Genomic DNA, 27,148 nt, shown 5'->3' with positions numbered 1-27,148 from the left:
GAAAGATGATTCACATGTTTGACTGTAAATCTTCTTTTTAGGTGTTTATCAGTTCATTCTGAAGTCAGTACCTACGTTCTTGATTTTAATGTTTGGTTTCTGATTTTATTAAAACGTTAAAACCGATCTGGGATCAGATGGAGGGACATATTTAATGTTTGAGAAGCTTTTCTCTCAGGTTAAAACTTTGACACGGTTCTGTGTTTTTACTGAAAAGAAATCTTTGACTTGTTTTCACAACACATGCATCAGTTTTCAGAGTAAAACGTGAGAGGAGAAGGGGAGGTTTCTCCTGCAGGAGGTGTCCAGTTTCTCCTGCAGCCTCCTTCTGTCGGAGGGAACTGAAACACACCAGCTGGGTTTATTCCGTGTCAGAATGAATCCGTCCTCCGGTCTCCATGATCCGGTGTGTTTTGACCGCATGACCCCCCCCACCCCCGCCCGCGTTTACGGTACCCCACCCCCGCTCCAAACAGCTCTTCCTAAAAAAGAGAAAGGCCACCGGAGCTCCGCGGTTTCCCCACGCTGTTATTTAAAGCCGGACACCGAGATGGCAGCAGGGCCGAGTGGCTCCACCGAACCAGCCGTGAGTCGGTGAACACTGCTCGGGGCGAACTCGACCTCCAGCTCGGTGTTTTGTTCCCCTTCCCGTCTCTCATGTCTCTCCCGGTGGTGCTGCCGGGCTCCTGCTGTCCGATTACCGGAGCTTCGCAGCTCGCAGAGCCGTTCTACCGAAACCGACCCCGCGGCTTGTCCGCGTCTTCGCGGATGACCGGCGGCGGCTCTCGGCTGCTGCTGCCCGGGCGGCCGCTGCTCTCCCTGGGTCTGCTGCAGCTGCTGCTCGGCGGCTCCATGGTGGCGCTGTCCTTCGGAGCTCTGTCCCTCAGCAGCTCCCCTCCGATCCGGAACTCCTGCCCCTTCTGGGCCGGCTCCTCGGTAAGTCCTCGGGGTAGGGGTGCAAAGCATGCTTCCTCCAGAAGCGGATCTGATCTGCCCTCCATGAGCAGGCCTGCAGACACACACACACACACACACACACACACACACACACACACACACACACACACACACACACACACACACACACACACACACACACACAGTATGGAGGCAGATATCTGTCAAGACATGAAACTGTCAGCGCTGGGAAAGTTTACTGAACTCAGGGACAGAACTGCAAACACGACACGATTATTAGTTGATCAACAGATAAGTAATCACCAACTATTTTGATGCTAGATCAATAAATTTGAGTCATTTTAAAAAATAAAAAAAAATAAAAAAAAAATCTTTTTTTTTTTTAATCAGCTAAAATTCTCAGATTGCAGCTTTTTAAATGAAAATATTTTCTATTTTTTTTACTTCCGGTTGTGGATTGTTGGTCAGGACAAAATAAAACATTTTCCACCTTGTAACATTTAACAAAAACTGGGCAATTTATTGATTCATCTTGAAACGAATCAGCAGATTAATGAAGAATTAAAATAATCTCATCCATACTCTCTGGTTATCCTCAACACAGTTTAAAACCACTGTACTTTCATTGTGTGTGCAGCAGCAGATCACACGTGGTCTGATGGGTTGTGTATTTTGGTCATGTATGACTCCACTCTGAAGGCTGGGTAACCACGGAGACATATTTTGGGCTTCAGCAGCAACGTGCTGCAGTTATAGAAGTTATAAGAGTCAGTCCCAGGTTGAAGTGTGGAACACTGGAGGTCTGACACAGACAGGTTGGACTGCTTCACACCGAGGATGATGATGATGAAGACAGTGCTGAGGATTCAGGGTGTAAAAGTCCCTCAGATGTTCAACCTGCCTATACGTTCCTGTTGAACGTGGACGTTTCATATCATACTGCTGCGATCTCTGACAAACTGAGATAAACCTGGTCCTGGACCAGTACAGGGAGAAAGACGTGCTGACGAGGTCAGAGGTCAGAGGTCAGAACTCATCTCTGTGTTCTGCCAGATGAAAAAATAATTGCTTTTGCATCAAGGATGTTGAACAAGGCTGAGAGAATGATGCTCAGTATGAATGAGAAGGACTGAACCCCTGATGGATGAAATGGATGCTGGAATCCAGAGTGAAGGATCCTGATTGGTCCGTAGATGACTGCAGAGCTGTGGACTCAAAGGAGAACGACAGTTTATTACAAATCTGCTTTTATTTCCCAGCAGTGTTTGGTTTTTATCACTTATAATCACATTGCAGAAACTTTAACGGGTCAAACATTAGTGGATCAAGAGAGCTATAAACATTTTTGGAGATAAAAAGAGGCGGAGTTTTATCCCTCTGTGCTGCATGACTTCATGGAAACCATCATCTCAATATGCAGTCTTACCAGCTGCTGATCTGTATGAAGCTGAACAGATCGACACACCATCAGAGTTTAGTCATCAGTCATGTTAGTTACCTGCATACCTAGAGATCACATTGATGCTCCACGAGCAGGAACAGACAACATGACATGTGGTCCATGAAAAACCTCCTTCCAGAGCTGAAGGCAGCTCACTGCCATCGAGCAAAAAGCTAAAGACGGTGTGTGTTTTGTAGTGAACCAGTCAGAGAGCTGCAGCCCGTCTGGAAGAAGTGGTCGGAGAACCCTGAACATTCATGCAGCTGCTGGAAGACATTATAAATGTGTTATGACCAATCAGTATCCATCAGTGATGTCATCATCCATCAGTGATGTCATCGTTGGTTTGTGAACGTTATGAATCCTCCAGTTCAGATTCTGTCCATCACCATCTTTACTAGTTCGGAGCGGTTTGGAGCAGGAAGTGACCATATTTGGACGAGCTGGGGGAGGAGCCAGCGGTGGATCTGACCGATCTGATTGGAAACCTGACGATACTACGTCCCGCCCACCGATAGCTGTAACCTGACTGCACCACAGGCCTGTCAATCAAACAGACACGCCCCCCCCAAAACAGGTCTTCTTGAATCTTCTTTTCTAATGAATGAGGGATTATTTTCAGATGGACCTCCAGAAAACTAATAAGAAGGAGTGACTTTAGCTAACAACACCGAGATAACTGATGGACACATTTTATTCACTTTGGATTTGATGAGAGAAGTTGAATGGGAGTCTATGGAGCCGGAGGCTTTTTGGAGCCGACCTCTAGTGGCACTCGCTGGTATTGCAGCTGAAGACACTTCTGCATCAGAACCATTTTACAGACCTGAAACGACGAACACTGAACAGAGTGTATATGAGTATACAGTCTGTGATTATTACCTAAAGCACATAATGGACACTAGTGGATACCGAAGCATCGACTGAAGCTCAGCCTGGACTGAGCTTGTGTCTCTGCAGGGTGAACGGTCTCAGGGGGATCAAACTCTTCCTCTGCAGGCAGGTGGTCCGTTATCTCCCTCACTCAGAGTAATGAAAATTTGTGCTGATGTTCTGTTCTTAAATCAGATGTTTCACCAAAGTTTATCACACATTCTGTTACATATTTATCTCTTTCTACTGGTATGTTGTTCTTTTTTTAAACATTGTCTCACCACATGAACAGGATTCTTCTCACTGTGTTTCAGGTCATCCTGTCGGGCATCGTAGGACTCACCACATGGAGAAAACCCATGCTGCTGCTGGTAAGAGAAATACTTTTTCTGTGATCACAGTGATTTAAATGTTCTTAAGAGAATCAGAGGTCTGGTTGGTTCCTGGTCTCCATCAGATAGAGTGGAACAACTTATCAGTTAATCACCTGCTGACAAAGACTGAAAAGTCTGAAATACCTTCAGACGTGGAGTCATAATGACATCACACAAATCACAACACAGGTTATTTCGTGGTGTTTAACATAGTAAAGTCCTTAAAACAGAACTTTACAGCATTATAAAGACAAACCCAACATTCCCCACCTAAGCTAGGAGGAAAAAACTACTCTTTTAAGAGAGAAAAACCTCCAAAATACGGAGGAAAAAACTCTATTTTAAAAGGAAGAAACCTCCAACAGAAGGAAGGAAAAACTCTCTTTTAACAGAAGAAACCTCCAACAGAAAGAAGGAAAAACTCTCTTTAACAGGAAGAAACCTCCAACAGAAAGAAGGAAAAACTCTCTTTAACAGGAAGAAACCTCCAACAGAAGGAAGGAAAAACTCTATTTTAAAAGGAAGAAACCTACAACAGAAAGAAGGAAAAACTCTCTTTTAACAGAAGAAACCTCCAACAGAAGGAAGGAAAAACTCTCTTTTAACAGAAGAAACCTCCAACAGAAGGACGGAAAAACTCTCTTTTAACAGAAGAACCCTCCGACAGAGGGAAGGAAAAACTGTCTTTTAACAGAAAAAACCTCCAACAGAAGGAAGGAAAAACTCTCTTTTAACAGAAGAAACCTCCAACAGAGGGAAGGAAAAACTCTCTTTTAACAGAAGAAACCTCCAACAGAAGGAAAGAAAAACTCTCTTTTAACAGAAGAAACCTCCAACAGAAGGAAGGAAAAACTCTCTTTTAACAGAAAGAAACCTCCAACAGAAAGAAGGAAAAACTCTCTTTAACAGGAAGAAACCTCCAACATAGGGAAGGAAAAACTCTCTTTTAACAGAAGAAACCTCCAACAGAAGGAAGGAAAAACTCTCTTTTAACAGAAGAAACCTCCAACAGAAGAAAGGAAAAACTCTCTTTTAACAGAAGAAACCTCCAACAGAAGGAAGGAAAAACTCTCTTTTAACAGAAGAAACCTCCAACAGAAGGAAGGAAAAACTCTCTTTTAACAGAAGAATCCTCCAACAGAAGGAAGGAAAAACTCTCTTTTAACAGAAGAAACCTCCAACAGAAGGAAGGAAAAACTCTCTTTTAACAGAAGAAACCTCCAACAGAAGGAAGGAAAAACTCTCTTTCAACAGAATAAACATCCAACAGAGGGAAGGAAAAACTCTCTTTTAACAGAATAAACCTCCAACAGAAGGAAAGAAAAACTGTCTTTTAACAGAAGAAACCTCCAACAGAGGGAAGGAAAAACTGTCTTTTAACAGAAGAACCCTCCGACAGAGGGAAGGAAAAACTGTCTTTTAACAGAAGAAACCTCCAACAGAAGGAAGGAAAAACTCTCTTTTAATAGAAGAAACCTCCAACAGAGGGAAGGAAAAACTCTCTTTTAACAGAAGAAACCTCCAACAGAAGGAAAGAAAAACTCTCTTTTAACAGAAGAAACCTCCAACAGAAGAAAGGAAAAACTCTCTTTTAACAGAAAGAAACCTCCAACAGAAAGAAGGAAAAACTCTCTTTAACAGGAAGAAACCTCCAACATAGGGAAGGAAAACTCTCTTTTAACAGAATAAACCTCCAACAGAAGGAAGGAAAAACTCTATTTTAACAGAAGAAACCTCCAACATAGGGAAGGAAAAACTCTCTTTTAACAGAAGAATCCTCCAACAGAAGGAAGGAAAAACTCTCTTTTAACAGAAGAAACCTCCAACAGAAGGAAGGAAAAACTCTCTTTTAACAGAAGAAACCTCCAACAGAAGGAAGGAAAAACTCTCTTTTAACAGAAGAAACCTCCAACAGAGGGAAGGAAAAACTCTCTTTTAACAGAAGAAACCTCCAACAGAAGGAAAGAAAAACTCTCTTTTAACAGAAGAAACCTCCAACAGAAGGAAGGAAAAACTCTTTTAACAGAAAGAAGCCTCCAACAGAAAGAAGGAAAAACTCTCTTTAACAGGAAGAAACCTCCAACATAGGGAAGGAAAAACTCTCTTTTAACAGAAGAATCCTCCAACAGAAGGAAGGAAAAACTCTCTTTTAACAGAAGAAACCTCCAACAGAAGAAAGGAAAAACTCTCTTTTAACAGAAGAAACCTCCAACAGAAGGAAGGAAAAACTCTCTTTTAACAGAAGAAACCTCCAACAGAAGGAAGGAAAAACTCTCTTTTAACAGAATAAACCTCCAACACAGGGAAGGAAAAACTCTCTTTTAACAGAAGAAACCTCCAGCAGAAGGAAGGAAAAACTCTCTTTTAACAGAAGAAACCTCCAACAGAAGGAAGGAAAAACTCTCTTTTAACAGAAGAAACCTCCAACAGAAGGAAGGAAAAACTCTCTTTTAACAGAAGAAACCTCCAAAAGAGGGAAGGAAAAACTCTCTTTTAACAGAAGAAACCTCCAACAGAAGGAAAGAAAAACTCTCTTTTAACAGAAGAAACCTCCAACAGAAGGAAGGAAAAACTCTCTTTTAACAGAAAGAAGCCTCCAACAGAAAGAAGGAAAAACTCTCTTTAACAGGAAGAAAACCTCCAACATAGGGAAGGAAAAACTCTCTTTTAACAGAAGAATCCTCCAACAGAAGGAAGGAAAAAACTCTCTTTTAACAGAAGAAACCTCCAACAGAAGGAAGGAAAAACTCTCTTTTAACAGAAGAAACCTCCAACAGAAGGAAGGAAAAACTCTCTTTCAACAGAATAAACATCCAACAGAGGGAAGGAAAAACTCTCTTTTAACAGAATAAACCTCCAACAGAAGGAAAGAAAAACTGTCTTTTAACAGAAGAAACCTCCAACAGAGGGAAGGAAAAACTGTCTTTTAACAGAAGAACCCTCCGACAGAGGGAAGGAAAAACTGTCTTTTAACAGAAGAAACCTCCAACAGAAGGAAGGAAAAACTCTCTTTTAACAGAAGAAACCTCCAACAGAAGGAAAGAAAAACTCTCTTTTAACAGAAGAAACCTCCAACAGAAGAAAGGAAAAACTCTCTTTTAACAGAAAGAAACCTCCAACAGAAAGAAGGAAAAACTCTCTTTAACAGGAAGAAACCTCCAACATAGGGAAGGAAAACTCTCTTTTAACAGAATAAACCTCCAACAGAAGGAAGGAAAAAACTCTATTTTAACAGAAGAAACCTCCAACATAGGGAAGGAAAAACTCTCTTTTAACAGAAGCATCCTCCAACAGAAGGAAGGAAAAACTCTCTTTTAACAGAAGAAACCTCCAACAGAAGGAAGGAAAAACTCTCTTTTAACAGAAGAAACCTCCAACAGAAGGAAGGAAAAACTCTCTTTTAACAGAAGAAACATCCAACAGAGGGAAGGAAAAACTCTCTTTTAACAGAATAAACCTCCAACAGAAGGAAAGAAAAAACTGTCTTTTAACAGAAGAAACCTCCAACAGAGGGAAGGAAAAACTGTCTTTTAACAGAAGAACCCTCCGACAGAGGGAAGGAAAAACTGTCTTTTAACAGAAGAAACCTCCAACAGAAGGAAGGAAAAACTCTCTTTTAATAGAAGAAACCTCCAACAGAGGGAAGGAAAAACTCTCTTTTAACAGAAGAAACCTCCAACAGAAGGAAAGAAAAACTCTCTTTTAACAGAAGAAACCTCCAACAGAAGGAAGGAAAAACTCTCTTTTAACAGAAAGAAACCTCCAACAGAAAGAAGGAAAAACTCTCTTTAACAGGAAGAAACCTCCAACATAGGGAAGGAAAACTCTCTTTTAACAGAATAAACCTCCAACAGAAGGAAGGAAAAACTCTCTTTTAACAGAAGAAACCTCCAACAGAAGGAAGGAAAAACTCTCTTTAACAGGAAGAAACCTTCAAAAGAGGGAAGGAAAAACTCTCTTTTAACAGAAGAAACCTCCAACAGAAGGAAGGAAAAACTCTCTTTTAACAGAGAAGGAAGGAAAAACTCTTTTAACAGAAGAAACCTCCAACAGAAGGAAGGAAAAACTCTCTTTTAACAGAAGAAACCTCCAACAGAAGGAAGGAAAAACTCTCTTTTAACAAGAAGAAACCTCTAACAGAAGGAAAGAAAAACTGTCTTTTAACAGAAGAACCCTCCGACAGAGGGAAGGAAAAACTGTCTTTTAACAGAAGAAACCTCCAACAGAAGGAAAGAAAAACTCTCTTTTAACAGAAGAAAACCTCCAACAGAAGGAAGGAAAAACTCTCTTTTAACAGAAAGAAACCTCCAACAGAAAGAAGGAAAAACTCTCTTTTAACAGAAGAAACCTCCAACAGAAGGAAGGAAAAACTCTCTTTTAACAGAAGAAACCTCCAACAGAAGGAAGGAAAAACTCTCTTTAACAGGAAGAAACCTTCAAAAGAGGGAAGGAAAAACTCTCTTTTAACAGAAGAAACCTCCAACAGAAGGAAGGAAAAACTCTCTTTTAACAGAGAAGGAAGGAAAAACTCTTTTAACAGAAGAAACCTCCAACAGAAGGACGGAAAAACTCTCTTTTAACAGAAGAACCCTCCGACAGAGGGAAGGAAAAACTGTCTTTTAACAGAAGAATCCTCCAACAGAAGGAAGGAAAAACTCTCTTTTAACAGAAGAAACCTCCAACAGAAGGAAGGAAAAACTCTCTTTTAACAGAAGAAACCTCCAACAGAAGGAAGGAAAAACTCTCTTTCAACAGAATAAACATCCAACAGAGGGAAGGAAAAACTCTCTTTTAACAGAATAAACCTCCAACAGAAGGAAAGAAAAACTGTCTTTTAACAGAAGAAACCTCCAACAGAGGGAAGGAAAAACTGTCTTTTAACAGAAGAACCCTCCGACAGAGGGAAGGAAAAACTGTCTTTTAACAGAAGAAACCTCCAACAGAAGGAAGGAAAAACTCTCTTTTAATAGAAGAAACCTCCAACAGAGGGAAGGAAAAACTCTCTTTTTAACAGAAGAAACCTCCAACAGAAGGAAAGAAAAACTCTCTTTTAACAGAAGAAACCTCCAACAGAAGAAAGGAAAAACTCTCTTTTAACAGAAAGAAACCTCCAACAGAAAGAAGGAAAAACTCTCTTTAACAGGAAGAAACCTCCAACATAGGGAAGGAAAAACTCTCTTTTAACAGAATAAACCTCCAACAGAAGGAAGGAAAAACTCTATTTTAACAGAAGAAACCTCCAACATAGGGAAGGAAAAACTCTCTTTTAACAGAAGAATCCTCCAACAGAAGGAAGGAAAAACTCTCTTTTAACAGAAGAAACCTCCAACAGAAGGAAGGAAAAACTCTCTTTTAACAGAAGAAACCTCCAACAGAGGGAAGGAAAAACTCTCTTTTCCAACAGAAGGAAGGAAAAACTCTCTTTTAACAGAAGAAACCTCCAACAGAAGGAAGGAAAAACTCTCTTTTAACAAGAAGAAACCTCTAACAGAAGGAAAGAAAAACTGTCTTTTAACAGAAGAACCCTCCGACAGAGGGAAGGAAAAACTGTCTTTTAACAGAAGAAACCTCCAACAGAAGGAAAGAAAAACTCTCTTTTAACAGAAGAAACCTCCAACAGAAGGAAGGAAAAACTCTCTTTTAACAGAAAGAAACCTCCAACAGAAAGAAGGAAAAACTCTCTTTTAACAGAAGAAACCTCCAACAGAAGGAAGGAAAAACTGTCTTTTAACAGAAGAAACCTCCAACAGAAGGAAGGAAAAACTCTCTTTAACAGGAAGAAACCTTCAAAAGAGGGAAGGAAAAACTCTCTTTAACAGGAAGAAACCTTCAACAGAGGGAAGGAAAAACTCTCTTTTAATAGAAGAAATCTCCAACAGAAGGAAGGAAAAACTCTCTTTTAACAGAAGAAACCTCCAACAGAAGGAAGGAAAAACTCTCTTTTAACAGAATAAACCTCCAACAGAAGGAAGGAAAAACTCTCTTTTAACAGAATAAACCTCCAACAGAAAGAAGGAAAAACTCTCTTTAACAGGAAGAAACTTCCAACATAGGGAAGGAAAAACTCTCTTTTAACAGAAGAAACCTCCAACAGAAGGAAGGAAAAACTCTCTTTTAACAGAAGAAACCTCTAACAGAAGGAAAGAAAAACTGTCTTTTAACAGAAGAACCCTCCGACAGAGGGAAGGAAAAACTGTCTTTTAACAGAAGAAACCTCCAACAGAAGGAAGGAAAAACTCTCTTTTAACAGAAGAAACCTCTAACAGAAGGAAAGAAAAACTGTCTTTTAACAGAAGAACCCTCCGACAGAGGGAAGGAAAAACTGTCTTTTAACAGAAGAAACCTCCAACAGAAGGAAGGAAAAACTCTCTTTTAACAGAAGAAACCTCCAACAGAAGGAAGGAAAAACTCTCTTTTAACAAGAAGAAACCTCTAACAGAAGGAAAGAAAAACTGTCTTTTAACAGAAGAACCCTCCGACAGAGGGAAGGAAAAACTGTCTTTTAACAGAAGAAACCTCCAACAGAAGGAAAGAAAAACTCTCTTTTAACAGAAGAAACCTCCAACAGAAGGAAGGAAAAACTCTCTTTTAACAGAAAGAAACCTCCAACAGAAAGAAGGAAAAACTCTCTTTTAACAGAAGAAACCTCCAACAGAAGGAAGGAAAAACTCTCTTTTAACAGAAGAAACCTCCAACAGAAGGAAGGAAAAACTCTCTTTAACAGGAAGAAACCTTCAAAAGAGGGAAGGAAAAACTCTCTTTTAACAGAAGAAACCTCCAACTGAAGGAAGGAAAAACTCTCTTTTAACAGAGAAGGAAGGAAAAACTCTTTTAACAGAAGAAACCTCCAACAGAAGGACGGAAAAACTCTCTTTTAACAGAAGAACCCTCCGACAGAGGGAAGGAAAAACTGTCTTTTAACAGAAAAAACCTCCAACAGAAGGAAGGAAAAACTCTCTTTTAACAGAAGAAACCTCCAACAGAGGGAAGGAAAAACTCTCTTTTAACAGAAGAAACCTCCAACAGAAGGAAAGAAAAACTCTCTTTTAACAGAAGAAACCTCCAACAGAAGGAAGGAAAAACTCTCTTTTAACAGAAAGAAACCTCCAACAGAAAGAAGGAAAAACTCTCTTTAACAGGAAGAAACCTCCAACATAGGGAAGGAAAAACTCTCTTTTAACAGAAGAAACCTCCAACAGAAGGAATGAAAAACTCTCTTTTAACAGAAGAAACCTCCAACAGAAGGAAGGAAAAACTCTCTTTTAACAGAATAAACATCCAACAGAGGGAAGGAAAAACTCTCTTTTAACAGAAGAAACCTCCAACAGAAGGAAGGAAAAACTCTCTTTTAACAGAAGAGACCTCCAACAGAAGGAAGGAAAAACTCTCTTTAACAGGAAGAAACCTTCAACAGAGGGAAGGAAAAACTCTCTTTTAACAGAAGAAACCTCCAACAGAAGGAAGGAAAAACTCTCTTTTAACAGAAGAAACCTCCAACAGAAGGAAGGAAAAACTCTCTTTTAACAGAGAAGGAAGGAAAAACTCTTTTAACAGAAGAAACCTCCAACAGAAGGAAGGAAAAACTCTCTTTTAACAGAAAGAAACCTCCAACAGAAAGAAGGAAAAACTCTCTTTTAAACAGAAGAAACCTCCAACAGAAGGAAGGAAAAACTCTCTTAACAGAAGAAACCTCCAACAGAAGGAAGGAAAAACTCTCTTTTAACAGAATAAACCTCCAACAGAATTAAGGAAAAACTCTCTTTTAAACAGAAGAAACCTCCAACAGAAGGAAGGAAAAACTCTCTTTTAACAGAAGAAACCTCCAACAGAAGGAAGGAAAAACTCTCTTAACAGAAGAAACCTCCAACAGAAGGAAGGAAAAACTCTCTTTTAACAGAATAAACCTCCAACAGAATTAAGGAAAAACTCTCTTTTAAACAGAAGAAACCTCCAACAGAAGGAAGGAAAAACTCTCTTTTAACAGAAAGAAACCTCCAACAGAAAGAAGGAAAAACTCTCTTTAACAGGAAGAAACCTCCAACATAGGGAAGGAAAAACTCTCTTTTAACAGAAGAAACCTCCAACAGAAGGAAGGAAAAACTCTCTTTAACAGGAAGAAACCTTCAACAGAGGGAAGGAAAAACTCTCTTTTAACAGTAGAAACCTCCAACAGAAGGAAGGAAAAACTCTCTTTTAACAGAAGAAACCTCCAACAGAAAGAAGGAAAAACTCTCTTTTAACAGAGAAGGAAGGAAAAACTCTTTTAACAGAAGAAACCTCCAACAGAAGGAAGTAAAAACTCTCTTTTAACAGAAGAAACCTCCAACAGAAGGAAGGAAAAACTCTCTTTAACAGGAAGAAACCTTCAACAGAGGGAAGGAAAAACTCTCTTTTAACAGAAGAAACCTCCAACAGAAGGAAGGAAAAACTCTCTTTTAACAGAAGAAACCTCCGACAGAAGGAAGGAAAAACTCTCTTTTAACAGAAGAAACCTCCAACAGAAGGAAAGAACGACTCTCTTTTAACAGGAAGAAACCTCCAACAGAAGGAAGGAAAAACTCTTTTAGGGAAGAAAAAACTCTTTAACAGAGGAGAACATCTGCCTCGAACGGTGGGGGAAAGCAAAGAGAGAAAAGAACAGCATAGAGATCGAAGACATGAACTGTTGGTGTTGCTGAAACCTTTTTAACAACACATTTATAACTTTGATATTTGATTGCATAAAGACACTTTGAGAGTTTTGTGATTGATTTCAGTTCTAACTTCATCTCATGTTTTTCTGTGTTTTCATACGGCGTGTGCTACATCTCCACCCTCCACCCTCCACCTTCCACCCCACCACTCCAGGTCAATGTGTTTGTCCTGCTGTCCGTGGTGTGTGTGCTCCTTAACCTGGCTGGATTCATCCTGTGCTGCCAGGGAGCCCAGTTGGTCTCCAGTATGACCAGCTGCCAACTGGTGAGGCTGCCACCTCTCTGTGTCCGTCTGGTGTTTCTCTTTTCATTTCCAGATGTTCTGTTTTCCCTCTCATCCTCTCTGGTCATCACGAGTGACATCTGGACGTCTCATTAGGGCCCGAGCACCGAGTGGTGCGAAGGTCCTGTTGTAATGCAAGGAATTATTATTATCGTTGTGAAATATGAATCGCCTTTAACATTCTCAAAAACTCATGAAACTTTGCACAAAAATCATCCTCATGAAATATTACGCATTTTATAGGTTTTGTTCATGGTCATGTCACTTTGTTTTTCTCACAGCTTCAGTTTTCTTCTCTGCATTTGACCCTGTTTACATTCACTCTGACGGACGGACCAATCAGAGACCAGTGGGGGTCATTCTGTGCGATTACATTGAAGTCAGTAATTTTCTCCTCTAATTGTAGTCACAGTAATGGTACATGTTTCAGTTCATATGGTGGTCGATGCTGATTGGTTAAAGCGGCTCCAACAGTTTTTAATTCGGTGAAATGAGATGATTCTCTGTGCTGATTGGACTGATAGCCACAGTGACTGTGGGTCTGGTGCCCTCAGGTGAGGGTTGGACAGGTGTATTAATAGGTGGGGTGATGCAGTGTTTGTGTATGAAGCCCTGATTCTGCTGATGCAGGTCAACTGGACGGGATATAAATGAACCTGTAAACTCATTTATGAACAAAATGTTGAGGTCTGAAAGAAGTTGATCGAATCTGAATGAATGAAATCTGACCTCAGTTCAGTGGTTACAGAGAGAGATGTTCAGATGGAGGTCCGTCTCATGGCCGAACCCACCAGCTCTCTCATCAAAATGCCGTGTTTAAATCCACAGAGAGGAAGGTTGAAGTTCTGCAGGACTTCAGTGCAACAAGAAGGTTTTTCTAGCGGAGGTTATGAGCTCGGTGCAGAAATGATCCACCGTCCGACCGATTGGCTGCTTGTCTCAACATTTCCCTCCTCAGCTCTGTGCAGCTCTCGTTAACTCCTGAACAATCACAACAAAACATGAAGGTCCTGTTATGTCTTTGTATTTTGATGCTGATCCTCCAGTAAAGACCGGCTGGATGGAACTTAAATTTACTTCATAGGAAGTTATTTTTGATCATGTGTGAATGCAGTTTCTATTTAAAACACAAAGCTGAACGACTGTGATGAACTCTGGGACTTCAGACTTCATGCTGTCATTAAAACACCAAATCTAAACTTTAGTTCATGTGCTGCAAACCTCCTGATCCGTCTGAGAAGTCTCCATCTAGACATTTGTTTTGATAAAAGCAGAGTCTTAAAAGCAGGAAGTAGTTTGTGTGGCGGGACTGTGCATGCTGGGAAATTTCTCCAGCATAAAACAGCATTAATGTGAAATTCAAATGTAAACTGAGAAGCTTCTTCCTCAAAGCTTGAACAATAAACTTTACTTATCAAACAGGAATCAGGAGCAGCTGTCTGCTTTGATATGAAGCTGTTATGACCTCTGACCTCTGATTCTGTCATCCAGGTTCACACACTCATGAAAGTGAAGGAATCTTGAACGACTGAGTTCACTGAAGGATCATCGTTGTTAACGTCATGAGATTATTAGAACATTTCAGATTGAGTCTCTGTGAACTTGAACATCTATATCATGTTTCTGTTGCTGCTCCTGATGAGGACGTGTTGTTAATATGACCCCTCTGTGTGTGTGTGTGTGTGTGTGTGTGTGTGTGTGTGTGTGTGTGTGTGTGTGTGTGTGTGTGTGTGTGTGTGTGTGTGTGTTCGTCTCTCTCTTTGTGTGTCCAGAGTGAAGCTGGAGATGTGTGTTACTGCTGCTCGCTCTCTCCCTCCTCCAAATGTCCCGAGGAGAAGCTGCTGGAGCTCCACCCGGCTCACTCCTGCAGCACCATGAGGATCCTGCTCAAGGTACCAGTGACTGAGGAGGAATATGCATTTAATGAACAACCCCGCCTCCAAAAAAGGTTGGGACACTGTGTAAAATGTAAAACTGTCCTGTGGTCTGATAAATCAACTGCTGATCTAAAGAGGAGAGGGACCATCCAGCTTGTTATCAGCTCAGTTCTAAAGCCAGCATCTGTGATGGTACAGGGATGCATTAGTGCACATGGCATGGGTAGCTTGAACATCTGGAAGGAAGCATTAATGCTGAATGATATATTCAGGTTTTGGAGCAACATATGCTGCCATCCAGACAACGTCTCTTTCAGGGAAGGTCTTGTTTATTTCAGCAGAACAACGTCCAACCACATTCTGCACGTATTCCAACAGCATGGTTCTCTAGTAGAAGAGTCCGCTGATAAACTGGCCTCCTGCTGTCCAGACCTGTCAATCATTGAAAACATCTGGAGCATCAGGACATGAACAATACAACAAAGGAGACCCTGAACTGTTGAGCAGCTGAAATCCTCTATCAGGCAAGAATGGGACCACATTTCACTTTCAAAACTCCAGAAACTGGTCTCCTCAGTTCCCAAAGGTTTCCAGAGTGTTGTTAAAAGAAGAGTTGATGCAGCTCAGTGGTGAACATGATCCTGGAACAACTTATAGAGACGTGTTGATGACATCAGATTCAAAATGAGAAGATATTTATCATAAAACTATAAAACTTCTCAGTTTCAACATTTGATATGTTGTCTTTGGTCTATTTATAATTAAATATGAGTTTATATGATTTAAAATCATTCTGTTTTTATTTACATTTTAAACAGCGTCTCAGCTTTTTTTGAAATGGGGTGTAGTTCTACAATGAATATCCTTTTATAAGGTGTTTACTCTCCTGTTTAAGGTCACAGATCTTTCTGTTTTCTTAGAGGTTATTTCAATGGTTTATCTCTCGTGTTGTCCTCGGGTCAAAATGACCTGCAGCTGTTTTCAACCAAGTTCTATTTTATTTTCATATTTTCAGGGATCATTGGTGACAAGGAGGCTGTGAGGGTTTATTTAAAGAATGATGACCAATGATCCCAAAAAATATAAAAATATAGAAATAAAATAGAACTTAGTTGAACACAGCTGCGGGTCATTTTGACCAGAGGACAACAGGAGGGTTAAACACAATGATCAGGACATATCTAAGTATAACGCTTCTCTTTAAATGAGCTGTTTAATGTGTGTTTCTGTCCTGCAGCAGCCTGTTGGCATCTTTGTGATTTCATCAAGATGAAGACACTTTCATCTAATTATAAAAAGAGAAAACTAATTCATATTAAGTTTTGTGATATGATGATATTTTGAACACAGTGTGGGTTCCTCCCATCATGCAGACTGCTTCACTCGTGTTCCTGCTTTCACCTCAGTAAATATTTTTATATGCCAGTCGTTTCATGAACGTTTTATATTTAAAAAAAATTCTATTAATATAATATTTACTGCAGATTTAGTTTGTGCTAACAACAGAAAACAAGTGTTGCAGAGTAAAAGAACATGATGCTATGGTTCATGTGAGATTCAACCTTCAGGAGAAGCAGTCTCACCTGCCTTGTTAAAGAATCTTCGTCCTTGTTCCTGCAGCAGCAGGAACCCAAACAGCAGATCAGATCACGTCAACCATCAGTCATCTTTTTGTAGCGCACCAGTCTATAAAAAACGAGCCCTTCCTCTGTTGTGAACATGAACATCATATCTGTTGTGATTGTGTCTTTCTTGCTCCGTTAGAAAGTTCTGTTCGCTCTGTGTGCTCTGAACGCTCTGACCACCGCCGTGTGTCTGATGGCAGCAGCTCTGAGGTACCTGCAGATCTTCACCACCAGGACGCCCTGCATGGTACGTTCACACGGTCCGTAACCTACACGGAGCTGGAGACACTTTATGTATATATACCAATCAGAAATAACACATAATAATAATAAACTTTATTTCGTACAAGAAATGCAGCTCAAAGTGCTTCACAGCAAGAAAATGACATGCAGTGTTTCACATAAAAACAGATGGAAAGGAACATTTAGAAATATATGAAAGAAATAAAATCCTTAAGAACAGATCAAATGCATAAAATTAAACACAAATAGACTTAAAATACAAAATAAATCAACATGCATTTGAAAGGTACGGTAGGTCAAAGTGCAGGAGAGCTTCAGGAGGAGCTACTTAAATTCTAATCAGTGGTCAGTGTCACAAACGTTGGTATTTACTGATGGTCTGTGGGACATCATCGGGAGGCGTCAGACACTGTCCAAGGAGGACATTTCACCTGGACAGAGACATTTACACAGTAAAAACTGTAGTTTAATCAGCTGTTGATGAGTCAAACAGTTCTGAACTGAATCCTGCCGCACAAACGAGGTGCTGATCTGACTTCATTCTACAGACTGCTGCCATGTTTGAGGAGTTTAGATTTTACTTCTAGAATCCCCCTGTTGGAAATGTTGTTTGCAGAGTTGTGGCCGTTTGGAGAACTAAATAAGTGCAGCACAGTATGTCAGAGGTCACAGGCGCTATTAAACCTGCTCTCAAGCAAATGATATGGTTTCACATACACAGATACTAACTGCCACTCGCAGTATTTAAAACCTCGTACACAAAATCAACAACTCAGAGTTTTACAGGCAGAAACAAAACATTCAGAAGAATGAGAGCTTGGTGTCGTTCAGGTGTTCACACGCTGACAGACTTCTGGTCATTTCTCTTCTGACTGGTGTCATTAGACCCAAACACACCGACACGACCTAATTAATTAAGGGCGGCACGGTGGTGCACTGGTTAGCACTGTCGCCTCACAGCAAAAAGGTTCCGGGTTCGAATCCGGTCCTGGGCCTTTCTGTGCGGAGTTTGCATGTTCTTCCTGTGCTTGCGTGGGTTCTCTCCGGGTTCTCCGGCTTCCTCCAAAAACATGCACCTCAGGTCAGGTTACCTGGCGCTGCGCTAGTGGCAGCCTGCTGCAGCAGCTCCCCCCTGAGAGCCCCCCTGCTGTAGTGAAGACATTTCCCCTCGGGGATTAATAAAGTGAAATAAAAAAATAATTAATCCGTCCCTCCAAGATCTAACAACGTTTGTATGTGATTGTTTTGATCAAAAATATTTGATTTTGCAGTGAATTTTCTTAAAAATGTCGATGTAATTTGTGGAGTTTTAAATGAGTTTTTTGTGTAAAAATGTGTTTTTTTTTTTTTTTTTTTTTTTTTTTAATCACCACCTGATAAAGTAATAAATCTGTACTCATGTCCTGTGATAATAATCCTGCTGCACATCAGAAATATTTTAGTTCTCATCTTTTTTATGTATTTATTGAACTTAGAGAACCGTGGAGATCAAAGCTCCTAAAAGGTCCTAAAAAAAACCTCCTAAAAGCTCCTAAAAGGTCCAAAAAGATGCATATGTTTCCAGAACAGACCGTCTGTGACTGGAATATAGAAACAAGGACTACATCAGCTGTCAAAATAAGAGCTTTAGATGCTGTTTAATTCATGTTCATTCAACACATAGACCTGCTGGATGAAACAAACAAAGAGACGTCTCTGACAACTGGACGTGTGGAGAAAACTCATTTAACATCCAGTAATTATTGATAAAAAAAATAAGTCCTGTTTTCTCATCAAAGTGAGTTTTGTTTGAAATACTTTCAGCACAGATTCTGTTGACGATGTTTTTTGCGAAAAGGAAATGTAAAAAAAAATAATTATTGAAGAGATTGCTTGAATTTGTGTTCATTATTGAGATGGTGATTTAACTGGTTAAACTTTGATTGACAGCTTCCATTACCTGAACACCTTTGAACCCATCTTTGTTAAACTATGAAGAACAGAGAAAAAAATGGTCCGTCCTCAGCGACCTCAGACTCCTTCCTGACACAAAGACAAGTCATCTGAACTTATTGTCAACCAGAGAAACTTGTTGAAAGGACATAAGAGGCAGCAGTGTAAAACCTCTCCTGTCATGGCCCCGCCCCCTCCGGGACCCTCGCTGCTCAGTCAGTACGTGGAGAGGTGCTGAGAACTGGGAGAGATCCTCAACTCCAAACCAGTTGGCATCAGTGACACAGATCCAGTCACTGCAGGTCTGATGAGCTCCTCCCTCCCCGACGGTGATGGATTCACATCAAATATCAAATCATTTCCATTCAGACCAGACAGAAGCTGCTGCGAGACTCTCGGCTCTGAGAAGAAGCAGCAGTGTGAGTCCTGAGTGTTGCTCAGGTTACAGAGTTTACTCTGGTGGTGAAGGCGGCGTCAGGATAACCGATGTGACATCCCAAAGATAGAACGGACCAGCGACCTGCTGTCTGCTGGGCTGAGCTGAAAAACAACCTCCACTCCTCAGTATCACCCTTTTATTTACTCTAAGTGTGGGCGTCCAAATAAAACGGGATCAGGTCCACATTAATATCCGTCATATTCCTTTCATTTGAAAGAGGCAGGTCTGAATCAGCTGGTTGATGGTTGTTGGTCTGCTGTGGTGTGTGGGGTTTATCTGGTGGGACTGACCTGCTCATAGATGATGATGGTCAGTATCTTCCTCTTCGTCGTGGTTCCTCCATTCATTCATTTCAGCATTGAGCACGAGGGAATGACCGTCGTATACATGCAGAGGAAAATGGGTTTTCAGGAACCTTCAGGGAGTCACTGCAGATCAAATCTTAAATATTTAAATTAGGTGCACGAGTTATTACCTGATATGATAAGCAAAACTTCTTGTTTTATATTTACATTCATACAGGAAAAGAAAACACGATTAAGGCTTCAACTTAACCAAGCTTTTAAATGACTTGATCCAAATTAAACATTATAATCCACGATTGATCATTTTAAATTTCATAGTCATATAAAATGATTTCATCTGTCCTCTAATAAATAACTAATGGCAGTTATGACTTCATTTTAACAGCAGATGTCCAACTAACCATAAAAAAGTCCAGTCAAAACCTAGTACAGGACCTGACTGTAGAGGGCTTTTAATTTGAAATGACTGCTTTTAATCTGAAAAGAATAATGTCAGTGTGTTAGATAATGTTGGATGCTCTTTGAGACACCTGATGATGCTCTGGGAGGTGGCAGCAGATTGCTGTCTTCTGATTGGTTGCCTCAATGAGTATTAAAAAAACAACTCAATTGTGACTTTTTCCGTTCATCATGTGACCACAGTCACTCCACATGTGAAGGGATGTCACCCTGTCCTCCTCTCTGATAGGACGAGCCTAGAGCCGCGGTGGTCATCAGGGAGGAGCCTCAGGTCCCCGAGCCTGATGAGTTTGTGGCCCCGGCACCTCCTCCCTCCTACTTCTCCACTTTCTACTCATACACACCACGTCTGGCCCGCAGGTAACTGAGCGCACACACACACACACACACACACACACACACACACACACACACACACACACACACACACACACACACACACACACACACACACACACAGGTGAACCATGACCCCTGTGTGTGTGGTGTGTGTTTCAGGATGCTAGGGAACAGTGTGATCCCTCTGCCTCATATCTACGGCGCTCGGATCAAAGGTGTGGAGGTGTTCTGCCCGTTGGACCCTCCACCTCCTTATGAAGCTGTGGCAGGAAGCTCCTCCTCACAGGTCATAGAGGTCACACAGGTCACACAGGTATGCTGCTACCTGACTCATACTGCACGTCTCAATCTAAGTAGTTAAGGATTTAAAAACAGAAGATTGTCCAACAGCATAAAATAGTTGATATCTTTTTTTCTTTAAAGAGTTTTTTTGGACTAATTTCTTGTCAGAGCTGAAATCACCAACGTGTGTTTAAAGGAGCAGACCAGAAGGTTTTCTGTCTTTAGTCATCTTTGAGTCCACACAGGTGAAGAGAGATCAGAGAGATTTCAGCTTTTCTCCTGTAACTCTACCTTCATGTGTTTTTACATTCAACCCTCCTGTGATGAAAACATGCAGCTGAATGTGGAAACATGAAGAATTCCAGCTGCTCAGATATTCTAACTTTACTGTTCCTCTGCTTTCACTTCAGGACACAGAGTTGAGTTGGAGTCCAGCTGCAGCAGCAGCTTCTGTTCCAGGTGAGTTGATGTGTCACAGCAGGAGGACAGGGGGGCAAGTGGACAGGTGGACAGGTGGACAGGTGGACAGGGGGGATCTCAATGTTCCTCCCAACATTTGACTGACTTGATGTGGGAACATAGAAATCAGAGAGATGAACAGTGAATGTTTCTGACTATGTAGTCTGAGAGGAAGTGCTGCTCTGCTGTTGATTTGTTTAGCGTGTGTGTGTGTGTGTGTGTGTGTGTGTGTGTGTGTGTGTGTGTGTGTGTGTGTGTGTGTGTGTGTGTGTGTGTGTGTGTGTGTGCCTTTAGTGTAATTTTAAACACATATTGTGTTGCAGCCTGATGAAGTCCTACCTGACCTGTAGCAGCCAGCGTTCAGGGATATTAATATTCAATTAATTTCTTCCCAAAGAAATTGAATAATAATTTCTGTTTCCTTTTCCCTGCAGATATCACAAACACAAAATGAAGAAATCATTTTTTATTTTTGTGTCAGTCATCCACCACATTTGTACTGCAGGTTTTATTTATTTCATCCTAGTATTGTTGCTTTTAAAATGTTTTTTTTTATTTCCAAATGCTGTTTATATTTCACAACAGAGTTTTCATCATGACCTCTTGGTCAGTCGACGGCGGTCTCTTCATCCTGATCACAGCGACAGATCAAACATCTCTGGGTCTTAATCTGAATTCGTCATCTTCATTAGTCATTTTCTATTCCACAGTTATATATTTTACTATTTGATTATAACGTATTGATTTTGTGTCGGACCCCATGAGAACCGTGGGTAACAGTTTAAAGAAGGAAGGCAGGGATGAGTACCAGATGATGAGTTCATGCTTCTCTCAGGGGTTCATTCTGCTGCTGTTAGTTTAGCTGCTGAGATATGGTACGAGGGCGGATCAGAGTTCAGAGACTGCTCCTGCTGCGCTGAGCAGCACTGAGAAGCTGTAACCTTCGTTAGTAAGTTCTCCAAATATCTTCGCTTGACCAAATTCAGGACTAAGTTACACGTTTCTCTGAGCAGCGGTGTGGATGTTTCACTGGAACATGAAACTGGAGCAAAGAAACATCCGATTTTATATCAAACTCTAAACGGTCATCAGAGACCCTTGAAATGTTCAGAAAGTCGACGGCGATGAAGCGATGAGCCGGATGATGACATCACGTTCAAGAGGGGCGGAGCTTCACTGTCCAAGACCGATGAAGGCGTCAGGTCAGGAGACACCAGCTGGGTTTTCAGAGTCAAACTGTCAACACCGAGTTCTACTGGGACCTCCTGAGGGGAACACTCACTGTGGAACACCTGAACTGTGTTGCCATGGCAACACACCGCTCAGCACATTAGTCTATCACCCTCAACGACACAATCGTAGCTCCGCCCTTCTACCCACCAGATTTATCTCCTTGCTGTTTCTTTGTGTTCCCCAAAAATGTGTCACAATCTTTGATGTTCGCTCTCTGCTCAAATTTCAGGTGCACAAAAATTCAATGACACTTTCGGACCAAAGCCCACAAAACTCAGCTGCTGATATTGATTCATTTATGAAACTTACTGATGGAGGTTTCAGCTCCTCTGTGCTCCGAGCACATCACAGTGCTGCGCTCTGCTCGCGTGCAGCAGGAGCAGCCTCTGAACTTTCTTCCTTCGCATTCATTCCTTCAGGTGGACATGGTGTCCTTCTGTTTTTACTTTCCATCCAGTCCAACAGTAAACATGTTTTCTATAGATGGTCAGTTCCTCAGTGTCTACGTCTGAATGATGGACAACTCTGGGAATCCGTGCTGCGTTTCTCAGGATGAAATATTAATAATTGGACCATCAGTAGGTCGTCTGTGTGTGTAGTTTTTCATGTTTCCATCTGTCTGTCTCTGGTCTCAGACACCAGCTCCCTTGTGGCATCAGCATCGCCAAGCATCGCTCCACAGGATGAACCTCCGCTCCGTCCCGCTCCGGCACCGACTCCCTGGAGGAAGGCCGGGATCCGTCGGTCCAACAGCGACCCAGTGTTGATGGACCTCACTGCTAAAGGTACGCTGCTGTGAAAGAGGAGCTTTGCCGAGATCGGTGGTCCACGATGACACAACAGAGTGTAGACCGGGCCGGTCGCCAACATAGACTAGCTCTAGGGATGTGGAACGTCACCTCGCTAGCGAGGAAAGAGCCGGAGCTGTCGAGCTTCCTCAGCCGTCACGTAACCTCAGACATCACGTAACCTCAGCCGTCACATAACCTCAGCCGTCACGTCACGTAACCTCAGCCGTCACATAACCTCAGCCGTCACGTCACATAACCTCAGCCGTCACGTCACGTAACCTCAGCCGTCACATGACCTCAGCCGTCACGTAACCTCAGCCATCACGTAACCTCAGCCATCACGTAACCTCAGTCATCACGCAACCTCAGCCGTCACGTAACCTCAGCCGTCACGCAACCTCAGCCGTCACGTCACGTAACCTCAGCCGTCACGTCACGTAAACTCAGCCGTCACATGACCTCAGCCGTCACATGACCTCAGCCGTCACGTAACCTCAGCCATCACGTAACCTCAGCCATCACGTAACCTCAGCCATCACGTAACCTCAGCCATCACGTAACCTCAGCCATCACGTAACCTCAGACGTCACGTAACCTCAGCCATCACGTAACCTCAGCCATCACGTAACCTCAGCCGTCACGTAACCTCAGACGTCACGTAACCTCAGACGTCACGTAACCTCAGACATCACGTAACCTCAGCCGTCACGTAACCTCAGCCGTCACGTAACCTCAGCCGTCACGTAACCTCAGCCGTCACGTAACCTCAGACATCACATAACCTCAGCCGTCACGTCACGTAACCTCAGCCGTCACATAACCTCAGCCGTCACGTCACGTAACCTCAGCCGTCACGTCACGTAACCTCAGCCGTCACATGACCTCAGCCGTCACGTAACCTCAGCCATCACGTAACCTCAGCCGTCACGTCACGTAACCTCAGCCGTCACGTCACGTAACCTCAGCCGTCACATGACCTCAGCCGTCACGTAACCTCAGCCATCACGTAACCTCAGCCATCACGTAACCTCAGACATCACGTAACCTCAGCCGTCACGTAACCTCAGACGTCACGTAACCTCAGCCGTCACATGACCTCAGCCGTCACGTAACCTCAGCCATCACGTAACCTCAGCCGTCACGTAACCTCAGACATCACGTAACCTCAGCCATCACGTAACCTCAGCCGTCACGTAACCTCAGACATCACGTAACCTCAGCCGTCACGTAACCTCAGACATCACGTAACCTCAGCCGTCACGTAACCTCAGACGTCACGTAACCTCAGCCGTCACGTCACGTAACCTCAGCCGTCACGTCACGTAACCTCAGCCGTCACGTAACCTCAGCCGTCACGTCACGTAACCTCAGCCGTCACGTAACCTCAGACATCACGTCACGTAACCTCAGCCGTCACGTAACCTCAGACATCACGTAACCTCAGCCGTCACGTAACCTCAGACATCATGTAACCTCAGACGTCACGTAACCTCAGACGTCACGTCACGTAACCTCAGCCGTCATGTCACGTAACCTCAGACATCACGTAACCTCAGACGTCACGTAACCTCAGCCGTCACGTAACCTCAGCCGTCACGTCACGTAACCTCAGCCGTCATGTCACGTAACCTCAGACATCACGTAACCTCAGACGTCACGTAACCTCAGACGTCACGTCACGTAACCTCAGCCGTCATGTCACGTAACCTCAGACATCACGTAACCTCAGACGTCACGTAACCTCAGCCGTCACGTAACCTCAGCCGTCACGTCACGTAACCTCAGCTGTCATGTCACGTAACCTCAGACATCACGTAACCTCAGCCGTCACGTAACCTCAGCCGTCACGTAACCTCAGCCGTCACGTAACCTCAGCTGTCACGTAACCTCAGCTGTCACATAACCTCAGCCCACCGTGGACGGCCGACTGAGCGAGGCCAGAACCTTCAGGTCAGACCTGCCTCCACCACAGCTCCACAAGTCATCCTTAAAACAATGTAATCACATATGCAACAGTTCATGGAGTGAAATTGAGTTTGTGAATGTCCTCCTGAAGACGCTGATCTGTGCATGTGTGGAACATGTCCTCATACAATAGAGACGTCCCCTCAGGGACATTTATTTAGACCAGCTGCTGTAAAAAGTACACAAAACCACAGAAACCTGAATAGAAAGAGGAAAACCGTCCAACTGGATGATCCTCTGTGACATGAGTGTCCTCTGGTTCACCTGTGAGACGGTCGGAGACGTTTGTCCACAACTGAGAAGAGTGTTGACGACATCATCATCTCCATGACTGTCTGCAGGGTTGAGTTGAGTTTTCTAAGTGTGGAAGAGGTAGCAGAGCAGCAGGCGCTTCTAACGGGGAACATGACATGATGTCTAAATGTTGTTTTCTTTGGCAAAAGCTCTTTTTCATTCATTCATTCTCTGCGTTCATGTTTCACTGTTGACACCTGAACCGTTTCCCCTCTTCTGTCTCTCTTAGTGTGGAGCAGCAGTGAAGCCCCCCCCGCCCCGTCTCCACAGACCACCGACTCCTCCACCCAAACCTCGCAGCCCACGCTGGCTGCCCACGCTCAGAGCCAGGTCACCCTGCGATGGGGCAGGAACGACAGCCGGACGCCCCGCCGGCCACGGCCCACCTCCTTGGTGGACTACCAGAGCTATCGACACACGCAGCACCTGGTGAGGAAAATCCTGGAGCAGCCGGCCGCCCGGGGCCTGGCGCCGGAGGTCCAGGAGCTGGTGGACAGCATACGACATGTCCTGCAGTCGGATCAGGAGCACATGGAGGAGGCTGTACGCTGCGCTAGTTTCATAGAACAGGTAGGAGTTCATGCTGTCATCATTGAGGAATACAGTAGAACACCTGACACGGTTATAGTAATATTATTATAGAAGTCAAATGTGAAGCTGTGTCTGACATGACATCTCTATCCTGGACACCTTCAATACTTCCATGACGCGGTCTGAACCGTTTCATCTAATATCAAAAAATGAGGGGTCTATACGAAGTGAGATCAGTGAGGTATGTTGAAACTAAAGGTTGTTAGTGTCATGAAGCTGGCTCTCTTTTAACCTGGTCAGATCACCATGGTAACTGATGCTGCAGAGCTAACCTCCCCCGGAGCAGCTTATGTTCGTGCTATTGGATCAAAGCGTAAGAAAGCCCCGCCTACTGGCCAATCAATTCTCTCAGAAAAATTACATCACGCCTCTGAAAAGCTCGGTACATCGAGTGAGACGGTCCTCTGAGGAGTGAGACAGTCCTCTGAGGAGTGAGACGGTCCTTTGAGGAGTGAGACGGTCCTCTGAAGAGTGAGACGGTCCTTTGAGGAGTGAGACGGTCCTCTGTGGGGTTCTTTGAGGAGTGAGACTGTAAATTGTCAATACAACAAAATAGACTGGGTTACATGAAAACTGAAGATTTGTGCTGTATTGTGTGATGTTATGGTAATAGAGTTCATTACAATTGGTATTGAAACCTTGGTTCAGGCCTTAATCTGGAATTTCAGGTGTGAAAACTTTCAGGATAATTACAAATTTATAATTGTTGTGTTGGCTGTATGCAACATCTGAGTCATGATCAACAGTTTCCTGTTTGTTTTCAGGTGTTCACTGACTCGGAGGTTGGGTCCAGTCAACCTAAACCTCCTCGGCAGCCAGCAGCCGATTCCTCGCAGACGTTCCCGAAGCTCTCTAAGAGAAGACCGGTTCTGCTGCACCTGCAGAGCTGTGGGGACCTCAGCTCGTTCACCTGCGCAGCACTGGAGTCTCTGGAACATCGAGGAAACAGCAGAAAAGAGGGACTGAGGACGGGGTCGAGGACGGGGTCAAGGACGGGGTCGAGGACGGGGTCCCGACTAGATCACCCAGAACGTGCTCACAGTCTGATCGGAGTGTTTAGAGAGACGGCGCTTTGAGAGGGAGCAGAATAACATGCTGCTTATCTGTCGCTAAACTATTCTAACCAATGGACTGCAAACCTACAGAGGTGTGTGTGTGTGTGTGTGTGTGTGTGTGTGTGTGTGTGTCTGAGTGTGTGTGTGTGTGTGTGTGTGTGTGTGTGTGTGTGTCTGTCTGTCTGTCTGTCTGTCTGTGTGAGTGTGAATGCAGTTTTTTTTAAGTCTGACTTGGTTACCTGTATCCAAAGTTTTTTATGCTTTCTGAACATTTACTTACAGTTTAACATTTTAATTGACTACATGTGTTCCACTTGTATGTTGGTGTTATTGGCTCAGACATATTTCAGATAATTACTGATAAGACAATAATTCTTATTTTATTGGTCTGTTATTCTTAAACAAGTTTCTCTGAAGGAAACTGAATTATAAAGATAATAAGACTGGATTTGTAAGAGAAGTTCATGTTTGTTAGTAATTCTTATATTTGTGGAAATGTTATTTTTATTTCCTAAATAAAGGCAGGTGACCACAACAGGATGTAGGTGATGATAACAGGAAGTCGGTGTTATGGACTCTTTGACAGTTTGTGGAGGTTCTTCTCATGAATGTTTAACGAGACTGTAATGTGACGTGTACTGTGGTTGTTCCACAAATAATACAACAGAAAAAAAGAA

The 27,148-nt window shown here is 42.7% G+C and overlaps 1 protein-coding gene across 2 annotated transcripts; it reads left to right on the top strand.

The window, feature by feature from the left end:
- Window positions 1-342: 342 nt before the first annotated feature.
- On the top strand, window positions 343-27,148 carry fam189a2 (family with sequence similarity 189 member A2). Of its 2 annotated transcripts, XM_069139339.1 has the most exons (11): window positions 343-936; window positions 3,547-3,603; window positions 12,454-12,564; window positions 14,355-14,474; window positions 16,224-16,331; window positions 19,692-19,822; window positions 19,961-20,114; window positions 20,494-20,542; window positions 22,411-22,560; window positions 25,055-25,395; window positions 26,181-27,148. In XM_069139339.1, exons 1-11 carry the CDS (start codon window positions 658-660, stop codon window positions 26,490-26,492), a joined length of 1,812 nt encoding a protein of 603 aa, XP_068995440.1. In that variant the 5' UTR covers window positions 343-657; the 3' UTR covers window positions 26,493-27,148. The 2 variants fall into 2 exon arrangements, with proteins under 2 accessions (XP_068995440.1, XP_068995441.1); XM_069139340.1 differs by lacking the exon at window positions 12,454-12,564.

This window comes from Embiotoca jacksoni, unplaced genomic scaffold (genome assembly GCF_022577435.1).
Source record: "Embiotoca jacksoni isolate LCO1_2020_lvr unplaced genomic scaffold, fEmbJac1.0.p SCAF_81, whole genome shotgun sequence".
Classification (NCBI taxonomy): Eukaryota; Metazoa; Chordata; class Actinopteri; family Embiotocidae; genus Embiotoca; species Embiotoca jacksoni.
This window is presented reverse-complemented; position numbering and strand designations above follow the sequence as displayed.

What these genes read in the sequence shown, in the direction of transcription:
- fam189a2 (XM_069139339.1), top strand. Translation starts at nt 658, where the DNA reads ATGTCTCTCCCGGTGGTGCTGCCGGGCTCCTGCTGTCCGATTACCGGA. An exon ending in ACACCACGTCTGGCCCGCAG is followed by an intron (nt 19,823 to 19,960) that starts GTAACTGAGCGC and finishes TGTGTGTTTCAG; the next exon opens with GATGCTAGGGAACAGTGTGA. An exon ending in AGCAGCAGCTTCTGTTCCAG is followed by an intron (nt 20,543 to 22,410) that starts GTGAGTTGATGT and finishes CTCTGGTCTCAG; the next exon opens with ACACCAGCTCCCTTGTGGCA.